This window comes from Octopus bimaculoides, chromosome 6, assembly GCF_001194135.2.
Source record: "Octopus bimaculoides isolate UCB-OBI-ISO-001 chromosome 6, ASM119413v2, whole genome shotgun sequence".
Classification (NCBI taxonomy): domain Eukaryota; kingdom Metazoa; phylum Mollusca; class Cephalopoda; order Octopoda; family Octopodidae; genus Octopus; species Octopus bimaculoides.
The window spans coordinates 40,611,580-40,622,960 of record NC_068986.1 but is presented as its reverse complement, the minus strand read 5'-3'; the positions used below and the strand labels follow the sequence as shown (position 1 = coordinate 40,622,960).

The 11,381-nt window shown below is 35.1% G+C and overlaps 1 protein-coding gene across 1 annotated transcript in view; it reads right to left on the bottom strand.

The window, feature by feature from the left end:
* The window catches only part of LOC106882548 (low-density lipoprotein receptor-related protein 4), a 461,294-nt gene that overhangs the window by 40,781 nt on the left and 409,132 nt on the right, over positions 1-11,381 (bottom strand). Inside the window, exons 14-15 of the mRNA XM_052968692.1 lie at positions 10,846-11,063; positions 3,401-3,577 (exon numbers count right to left, since the gene is read on the bottom strand). Coding sequence (XP_052824652.1) covers positions 3,401-3,577; positions 10,846-11,063 — 395 coding nt within the window. The remainder of the gene's footprint in view (positions 1-3,400; positions 3,578-10,845; positions 11,064-11,381) is intronic.

Sequence of the window (11,381 nt, the reverse complement as noted above, 5' to 3'; positions counted from 1 at the left end):
ATATTTTAGGAAGTTAAATGTAAATGTAATAAAACACTCAGCAGTATAGGCGACTCACTAGACTCATTCAGCCATTTGAGTCTGATGACTTGCCATTTGAGTCTGATGTCTAAGCACTTTATAGGTCATAGTTGCAAAACCAATCGTTGCTCTATGATTGGTTGTAAAATTTAACTTCCTAAAAAATATATTACTCCTCTAATGTGCTTCTTTTTCAATTATATGAACTACTGTTGATACATACATACATACATATATATTCTTCTATTCTTTTATTTGTTTCAGTCATTTGACTGCAGCCATGCTGGAGCACTTCCTTTAGTTGAACAAATCAACCCTAGGACTTATTCTTTATAAGCCTAGTACTTATTCTATCTGTCTCTTTTGCTGAACTGCTAAATTATGAGGACGTAAACACACCAACATCGGTTGCCAAGCAATGGTGGAGGGGGGGGGACAAACACAGACACATAAACATATATATGACAGGCTTCTTTCAGTTCCCGCCTACTAAATTCACTCACAAGGTTTTGGTTGGCCCAAGGCTATAGTAGAAGACACTTGCCTAAGGTGCCACACAGTGGGACTGAACCCAGAACTATATAGATGGTTAGCAAGCTACTTACCACACAGCCACTCCAGCGCCTGTATATATATGTATATATATATATATATATATATATATATATATATATATAGTTGAGGTGTGTTCTGTTAAGAACGTATAAGAGTACAAATAGAGCTCGTTCACCCTTAGAATTCTCAAACAGCCGGTAGTATTCTTATGGTATGCTACCAATTCTAGTCTTAGGTATTCCTCGTGTGTGAAAATAAAAATTATGATTATTGCTCCTTTGTTTATATATCCCAAGTAAGGATGTTGTAGCATGGAAATCTAAATTTACTTATGGAGACAGCAACTGAGTATCGCATGAGGCGATACATATAGATCTTCTTATACAGGTAAGTCGTTACCTGTATGAGAAGATTTAATTTAAACTTAACTTTAAATCCTGTATATATGAGGATCTGTATGTATCGAAACATTTGTACTTACTCTTCCTTTTGACTCTTTTACTTTTTACTTTATATCCCAATTATGTAATGTTTCAAACACTAACACACATACATATCAACAAACCAAGTGTGTAACAACACAGGTAAACCTCAATATCATTGGAAGTAGAAGACTGAATTTATTAAATGACACAAGCATAGAACACTTAGTGTTTCTTGATAGAGTCAAATGTGATTTATTTGATTTTCACTATCATTCTTCCTCTCTTCTACTCTCGATTAGCTATATTAAAATTTTGAGGAGGTCATAGGAGATCACACAGAACATGCCTTTCTCCAGAAATGTAAAAAGGCTGAACAAGAAGCAAGCCACTTCTCACAGAAGAAACTGATATCCTACAGCAAACTCCCTGTGGGGCAGGTTAATGTGTAGTATAAACTAAAGAAGAATGTTCATAGGTCCTTTAGGGAATGATTTAATGTTTCACAATATTGAGACTGTGTAGTAATAATTCCTTAAAGTTACAACTTTTTATAACATCACTGAATGAAATATCTAAGGTAATACAAGCCTTTCTCTCATAATATTGAAAAATTCTATGATCTTTTTATATATGCCAGCTTCCCACTGTAAATACTTATTTTGTCTACCATTTTGCATAAACTGGCACTTTGTCAGCACCACTATCTTAATGTGTTCATGTAAATGTAAACTTCTTTTTAAAAAGCCAGTTTCTAACTCTGGTTTCGAGGTGTTTAGTAGATGAAAGATTAATCTATCCTTTAGATAAGGATACTGGTTTATTAAAAGTAACAAACACAACCAGGTGCAAGTGTGGATGTGTAGTTAAGAAGCTTACTTTATAACCATGTGGTTTTCATTTCAGTTCCACCTTACGCAATGCAGTACTCTGGGCTGGTGTCTTTTACTATAACCTGTGCCTTATGAGTGAATTTGATAGATGAAAACTGCATGGAAGCCTCTCTGTGTGAGTATGTGAGTTTGTCTCATCCCCACAGTTTGACAACCTGTGTTTGTCTGTTTATGGCCCCATAACTTAGTGCTTCAGCAAAAGAAATTGATAGAATAAATGCCAGATTTTAAACAAAAAATGAGTACTGGGGCTGATCTGTTCAACCCTTCAAACAGTGCCCCAGCATGGCCACAGCTGAATGACTGAAACAAATAAAAATATAAATGAGACATCCAAGGGATATGGCACCTAAGTTGAAAAATCCATGTGATCTGAAACAATCACCTACCCAGAAACATATGAAATCTTGACCAAGTCAAATATGTCGTTCATTTGGCTATCCTATCTATAGGTTAATGTAGTAGTAAAGATCCTGAGAATTGAACTGGGTTTTCCCAGTATACACAGCCTGAGTAATCTATGCAAGGATGCATATTTAAAAAAGTGTTTTATGTTGTTTCAACCAAACCAACTGCAGGGGTATGAAGACTCTTTCATAAAATGTTTGACCTACTAGAAAGAATATTCAAATCTCTCTCAAATATCACTCTAATGCTTTATAAAAATGGAAGGATGGGAGGATATCCTTTTTATATTTTTGAAGATGTGAGAGTGAGTTGAATAAGATTTGGTTGCTATTTCTAGCAGGTTGAGCAATCCTCTAAAACAGTGTTTCTCAACCGGGGTTCACATGACCCTTGAGGGTCCATATAAGATTTTGTAATTAAAATTTATGTCCAATAAATCAGTTATACTTCTACAATACATAAAATATTTTAACATTTTTTTTTTTGTACAATTCCTAATACTTACTCTTTTACTCGTTTCAGTCATTTGACAGCGGCCATGCTGGAGCACCACCTTTTAGTCGAGCAAATCAACCCCAGGACTTATTCTTTGGAATCCTAGTACTTATTCTATTGGTTTCTTTTGCCGAACCGCTAAGTTACGGGGACGTAAACACACCACCATTGGTTGTCAAGCGATGCTGGGGGGGACAAACACAGTCACACAAACATATACACACACATGCATACATACATATATACAACAGGCTTCTTTCAGTTTCCGTCTACCAAATCCACTCACAAGGCTTTGGTCAGCCCAAGGCTATAGTAGAAGACACTTGCCCAAGGTGCCACGCAGTGGGAATGAACCCAGAACCATGTGGCTGGTAAGCAAGCTACTTACCACACAGCCACTCCTGCGCATAAAAATATAACGGGAGTTTTCTAAACATTGAATATGGAGGTCTACCTGAACAAAATAGGAATCAAAGAGACTACAAGCAAAATATGGTTGAAAACTATTGCCCCAAAAGATCCTGCATGTTGAGGTTTCAAGTAAACTCTTGTTTGTAAGTCTTTTTCTCTATAAGATTTTCAACAGATTTATCCAGTATCACTCACCTTGTGGCTGTCTCAGTGGATGAAATGTGTGTATATCCATTGGATAATGAAGGTGATTGCGTACACGTTGTGCCCGATTACCATTAAACTTGTTAGTTTTCCAAATACTCTTAGTATGCCAGTCAGTCCAGTAGAGCTCATCTTCAAATAGGGTCAAAGCAAATGGATGTGGTAAACCTTAAAGGAGAAAGAATGAACAATGAAAGCAAATGTATTTCATATATAATGATTATAAAGTTAATATGTCCATATACATCATCACCCTTGTTTTAAAGTTCACTTTTCCATGTAAACATGGATCAGAAGGAATTTGTTTAGGTGGATGCCCATCCTGTCACCAACCCTCACTTGTTTCCAAGTAAGGTAATATTTTCCCATGACCACACATGTCTTAGAAGAATGGAAACAAAGGACACTGCTGGCATGATGGTGAAACTCACTCGTAAATATCAAGCAATGTCAAGGCAAAGAGACAGTAACACATGCATAAAAAAATGCACAAATAAGTATTTCAAGTGATAATCTATAGAATTCAGAGCCAGTACTCTAAGTTATGACATTTTGTACATGAACACATCTATGTAAACAATGGTATTAAAGATAGAAAATATAAGCAATGGGTGTATATGCATATTTCAAGAGTTATTGCTCATTCATCAGCATTATAGCCAACCCATTAACTATCCACAAACACATTGCTTAAATACCAACTAAGTTTAACAGTGTAACACTACTGGATAAACCAATTTACATATTAAACACATTCCTGGCAGTTGATATGTAAATATTAATTACAAGAAAGGACACTGTATTTCATTTTGCAACCATATGCTACTGAATATATTAAAGGTTTACAAGTCAATACTGTGTCTTACTTTTTGTGTTAGAAGTGTGATATTCTCAATATTCTTATTTTTAAAGTGATAAACTATAGATATTATATATATATGTGTACACGCATGACAGCTTCTTTCAGTTTCCATCTACCAAATCCACTCACAAGCCTTTGGTCAGCCCAAGACTGTTGTAGAAGACACTTGCCCAGCATGCTATACAGTGGGGCTGAACCCAAAACCATGCGTTTGTGAAGCAAACTTCTTACTACAAAGCCACACCTGAGCCTAAACCAAAACTCTTAAACAAACTTTTCATTCAATCTAAAATTAAAGTAAAATCTTAAAATTTTGAATTTTAATATATTTTAATAAAAAATATTGCTTTTAATACTCATCCAAACCACCTTCGCTCAAAACTCACTCCTCAGCAACTAAAAACTTACATTCTCTTCTTTATTACTTCTCCCCACCACTGCCATGACAATATGGTTACAAAAATTACAAAATTTTAAAGAAATGAAGGAAATATTGTTTAGGTGTAGCAAGGAAAATAATTCAAAGTACTTTCATATTTCATTATTATATAACATTTGAATTTTTCTTTTAAATGTAATGCTTAAAAGTTATTAAATATTTTGAAGTTGTTATTTATTTTGATCTTATAAATGTTTTGCATTTATTTCACAAATATTTTCATTTCCCTTTCATATTTCACTCTTTCATAAGTTTTGATCTTTCTTTAAATGTTAGAGAAAGACTTTGGACAAAGTTGCTTATATATATATATATATATATATATATATATATAAACCCCACAAAAAACAAGATATTATATATATTACAATAACTAGGAAAAAAAAAAATCATTCAGACAGCAATAAGATATTATATTACAATAACTAGGAAAAAAGTAAAAATACCCAGACTGTAATAAAATATATTACAATAACTAAAAGTAATAAAAAAAAAAGAAGAAAAAAAACTCCCAGACAGCAATGTTTCTCCTCTGATGGTAAACTTTGGAATGGAAAATGCAAAGTTATTACAATAAATTTATTATGAAACTTTATTTTTTTGCAGCTATAATATCAAATTTTTTTATGGAGTCAAACCATATATAACCTCACTATGGACTTAGGCCTATCACACATATTTTGGCAGCTTAGGACTAGGATCAAACTCAATGATCTTCTAAGTTGTTAATAGCAACAAAACCAGTTGCTTTATTTTTCACCTTAAATAAGTAAAGAGGGTTTCTTGTGTACCTTCTTTCACAACGTAACTTAATACATATGGATGTGATTACATCCATACATATGTTTATGTACATTTATAGTGAAATCTTTTCTATATACCTCCATTATCCTGCATATTGCAATCTAGTCAGTGAGACTTGGAAGGGCATAGTAAGGATGGATAGAAAACTAAAATGTATTCCATCAAAGGTGCTATATATATACACACACACATATATATATATATATATATATATATATATATATATATAGCACATGGCGTAGTGGTTAAGAGCCAACCCATGTGAGCATGGAAAAGTTGATGTTAAAATGATGACTATGATGATAATGTTTCAAGGAATGTGTCAGTTTATTTCTCCATCTTGTGATGGCTTTACGAAACATGATCAAGAGAACATGATCATTTAAAAGAATAGTTGTAAATTATCGATTTATCCTCACAAAATTACTGGGTTTTGATTTATTGATATTACATGACCAAACATTTAAATGACTTACAACTCTGAACCCATGATCTATTTATACACTGAGCTCAGATAGTTTGTTGTCAACTAGATTTACCATAGCAGTAGTGGTAATTGTTGCTTAATCCCAGCTCAATTGAGACTGAAGTAACTTATGATAAAAGATGTTCCAATCATGATCCTCCAATATTTTCAAACATTGTAGCTAGTTCTACTTTCTCTAATATTCTAGACTGACTAGATGAAGATAAACCAATGAGAGAGACTCTACATGGCTGCCTAACCTGCTAGAAATAGCTGGTAACTCCCCTTCAAATTACACTCTACTATCTTAAATAACAGGACCCACATCTATTTTAAAATGCTCCTGCTACTTGCCGTGGTCACTTGTATCATTTTACGGTCTTTAGAGTTAAACAGATTAGGTAATTTAGCCCTTTAAAACTGGTCATATCCAGCCCAAAATATACTACCTGTTTTATGTTCAAACTGGCAACAACTGGCCTCTCACGCCTATCCTACAATGTTATTCCAAAAATATATAATCACATCATAGAAATCTCAAAGCTATGAGATAATATACGATTAATTCAAAATTATGTGAATAAACAAACATCTATATTTGACAATGTAATCCCAAAGAGTCAAAGGCAGTTCATTAATGTAAGATCTCAGGGGGCTGGTCCTCACAGACAGATAACAAAAGACAACTGGTGATATGCTGTGCATCAGACCCATACAGCATGTGGTGGTGGTGGTGGTGGTAAAGGAAGTAGCAGCAATGTTTGCAGTGACAGCCATAGTGGTGGTGGTGGTAGTATTTGCCTCAAAACAGAACAACATTAGTGACAAAATATATACAGCTGTTCCTTCAGTTAGTAGTTAAGACACCAAAACGACCAACTTCAACTATGCTAGAAACAGTAGCCAAATTTGGTTCAAATACCACCCTACATCATCATTGTTTAATGTCCACTTTTCATGTTGGTATGGGTTGGACGGTTTGACATGGAGCTGACTAGCAGGGAGCTGTCCAGACTCCAACTGGCAGTTGTGGCATGGTTTCTACAGGTGGATGCCCTTCCTAATGCCATCTACTTAACATAGTGTGTTGGGTGCTTTTCATGTGCCACCAGCACAAGTGCGTTTATACAGAACTGGCACAGGTGTGCTAATGCAGTACTGGCACCTGAAAGGACAATCATGTATGTGTGGAAGACAGTGATTTTACTTCGCTTGACATGTCTTATCATCATCATCATCATCATCATCGTTTAACGTCCGCTTTCCATGCTAGCATGGGTTGGACAATTTGACTGAGGACTGGTGAAACCAGATGGCTACACCAGGCTCCAATCTGATTTGGCAGAGTTTCTACAGCTGGATGCCCTTCCTAACGCCAACCACTCAGAGAGTGTAGTGGGTGCTTTTACGTGTCACCCGCACGGGGCCAGTCAGGCGGTACTGGCAACGGCCATGCTCAAAATGGTGTATCTTATGTGCCACCCGCACAAGAGCCAGTCCAGGGGCACTGGCAACGATCCCGCTCGAAAATCCTACGAAGGCTAGTCAGGCGGTACTGGCAACGGCCACGCTCAAAATGGTGCATTTCAAGTACAGCAAATCCCTACATCTCCCAGTCCCTTGTCATTTCCTTAGTGAGGCTCAGTGTCTAAAGAACCTTTCTCACCAATTCATCCGACGTCTTCTTGGGTCTAGCTCTTTCACAGGTACCCTCCACAATGACAGCACAGCACTTCTTTATGCAGCTGTCCTCATCCATATGCATTACATGACCAAACCTGTGTAGTTTTTCTCTTGCACACAACATCTGATGCCTCTTATACTCAGTTTTCCTCTTAAATTATTTACACTCTGTTGTGCATGAACACTGACATTACCCATCCAGTGGAGCATGCTACCTTCAGTTTTTAACAAAAAAAAAAAAAAAGAAACGACAGCTTAGGTAATAGAGTCTTAGATACAATGTCTGAAAATATGCTTGGATGGTTATGGCCAGAAGGTCTGTAATAACAGGTCTGCTTGAGAAGAGTGAACTGCAACCGAAGCAACATCATATCTTATAACAGCAGATATTACAACAATAGAATTTATTTGAATATTTTAGCAGTTATTCTTTAAGACACTAACCAAAGCTACTAAGTAGTCACTGCAGAAATTTTTGATAAAGTTGGCAAATTTCATGTACAATATACATCATCATCATCATCATGTACTTCTTACTGAAGGTTACAGATTGTTGAATTTTTTACTTCTTGTTTAGTTTTTAGTTTAATAAGAAACATTTCTCTTTTCCTCCCTCTTGCTTTCTTTTTTTTTTTTTGTTCATATTTCTATTGATAGCCAAAGTGTCTGAGAATCATTGAAAACAAAAATAACTAGATCAATAAATCAATCAATATTTTAATGATTTTGTGCACAAGTTTTCTAAATAGAAACCCATTGCTGGCCCATTTCATGAGATGTATCCACTATCAATAAATGATTAGCTTATTATCTGTAGTGATTTCAGAGGAAGAGAAGGCAATACAATGTGACATTCATGCTTTTCTTGAGAAGCATGAACTTCATGAGGGGAAACTGCAGTGGTTTCAGCTAGAAACCAAAACTGGGTTGCAGATTTATATTCAAAGAAGCCCTAATGCTTACCACAGATATTAGCAGATATAGCCATTAATAGGTACTTTCTTGTTATCGACAGCTAATATTTTATTTACTAAAGGATTGATAAATAAACTATAACACTTGTGAGATGGGTGTGATAGTTGAATGACAGACTTTTGGAATAACTATTCTTATAGAAAAGGAAGGAAACAAAGAATTGGGTGATTTTTTCATAGTTTATTTACTAATCCTTTAGAAAATATAAAACTGGCTGTTGATAATAAGAAAATACTCAATAATTCAATTACAAACATAACTTTTAGAATTCTACATTTTTGTTATGGAGTCCAACCTATGCCAGCAAGGACAATGGACGTTAAATGATGATGAGTATTTTTCCTTCCGTTTTGCTGATGTTTCTCTCTCTCTCTCTCTCTCTCTCTCTTTCTCTCTCACACACACACGAGCAAGCAAACTGAAGGATGAATGCCCTTAAATACATTAGAACATTTAGAGTACCACTGAATAACTTCATCTTTATATAGATGCCCAAAGGGAAAGTCTGCTTGCTGGAGATCATGCCACTGTAGGATTTACCATGTGGGAAATATCACAGTAAAATCAGCAAATAGTAAGAACAAAGAAAATTTGAATAGTGGAATAAAGTGGTTTGCTATGAGGTAGGGATCATTAGTTTCAGTAACATATATCATACAGGAAAATATGAGTTCAGAATTGCAACAAAATATCAATGAAGCAAATCATTTTAAAAACTACCATTACACAATGGTTCTGCAATATATCATAAAACAATGTACTGTGCTTCAAGATAGTGTAGTTGATTAGACTGGATCATTAATTAAAAGTAACACATTTTAGTACACAAACATACACACACACATAGACATACATACATGTGTGTGCACATGTGTATGTATGTTTGTAGATAATGTCAGGTCAATGAGTGCTACATTGTGCTATGCAATCTGGCACAACTTGTTATATGATCATCAACAGCAACTAAACCGGTAGACCAACCATGAAACCCTTTTTTGTGAGAAGGGCTTCAAGAAACCCAATATTACCAGTCAAAAGGATGGATGAACCCAGTTTGTGTTGTTATTTGTTGCACACGGATCTTCCACTGCAATGTGAAAAATGGACTTTGATTCACAAGAGTATGTGTGTGGTGGTGGTGGTGTGGTGAAGTTGTTGCTTCAAAAATATCACATTCTCTGTGGTTGAAAAGTAAACAATTACACAACCATATCTACATACAATCAAAAAACTATATGATCCTTCATCAGACCTTAAGAGTTTAGGAAATATATTTATCAATAAAACACTTGTAAGAATATTTTGTTGTACAGTTGAAGGAATCTGAACTGTTGACTTTATGATCACAGGCTGATAGAGTCTGTCAAATGGGCTGGTTTCAGCTTGAAAAATCTCAATAAGCACAGGCAAGATTGTGTAGCAAGGAAGTTTGCTTTGCAACCATGTCACAGCACAGCACCTTGGGCAAGTGTTTTCTACTACTGCTCTGGGATGACCAATATTTTGTACATGAATTTGATAAGTAGAAACTGTGTGGAAGTCCATTGTGTGTGTGCATGTGTATGCCTTCTTCCATTGCTTCACAATTAGTGTTGGTTTGTTTATGTCCTCCTAAGTGGTTCAGCAAAAGAGGCCAACAGAATAAGCACCAGACATTAAAAGAAAATGATTATGGGGGGTATTTGTTCATCTAAACCAGTGGTTCTCAGTTGGGGTCCATATGGCCCCTGAGGGTACATATATAACATTTTTGGAGGTCCATGCAACAGAATAGTAAATTGGAGGTCCATAATAGCATTTTAAGGGCCCCTGAGAAGATTTTGCTTTAGATGTATGTTTTGGTATGTATTGCAAGAAACAGCTAGGTTTCTTTCTTGGAAGTTTTACATAGTTCAACCTACAAAAGTTAATGTGTGAAAAACAAAATGAGAATTTTGAGAGCAGTTCTATAAAACTAGTTTTTAGTAGTGAATGGCTATCGCGGTTCATCAGAATAAAATAGTAATCACTGATAAAGAATGGTTGAGTACTCCTGATCTAAACCCTCCAGGGTAGTGCTTAAGAATGACCACAGACCAATGACCAAAACAAGTACAAGTACAAGTTAAGAAAACTGCCTTGTTTATTTCAATAAACAATTAGAATATGTAATAATTAAGATTTAAAACAACTGATATACATATATAATTAGTAGAGAAAACATTTACCTTGACTAATGATTGTTCGTCGGAATGAACCATCTAACTGAGAGCACTCTATGACATGGTATTTAGCATCGGCCCAATATAACTTGTCTCCAGCATAGTCAATAGTCAAGCCGTTTGGCCATTTTAGAGACGTGTTGGCAACAAGCTTTCGGTCAAGGCCATCCATACCACAGCTCTCGATTTTCGGAGAATTACCCCAGTCAGTCCAAAAAATCATCCTAAAGGATTAGAATAAAATAAAGAAAATAATGAGTTAGTCATGTATTGCTTTTAGGTATATTTTCATTGTAATGAGTAAAACAAAGTGAGTAAAGCAAAACAAACTACTACTTTTTTCCTTTAAATTTCAATATAAGAGGTAGCTTCAAAAAATTCCCAAACTAGTTATGCTTAATAAAAAATAACTTCTTTACCTAAATTTTAATATCGGTCAAAGATGCTGTGACTTATGTAAATGTCCACAAATTCTATCTGATACATGCAAAAAAAAAAGGGGACATTAAAATAATGATTATGATGATAGCAATGTGTGTGTG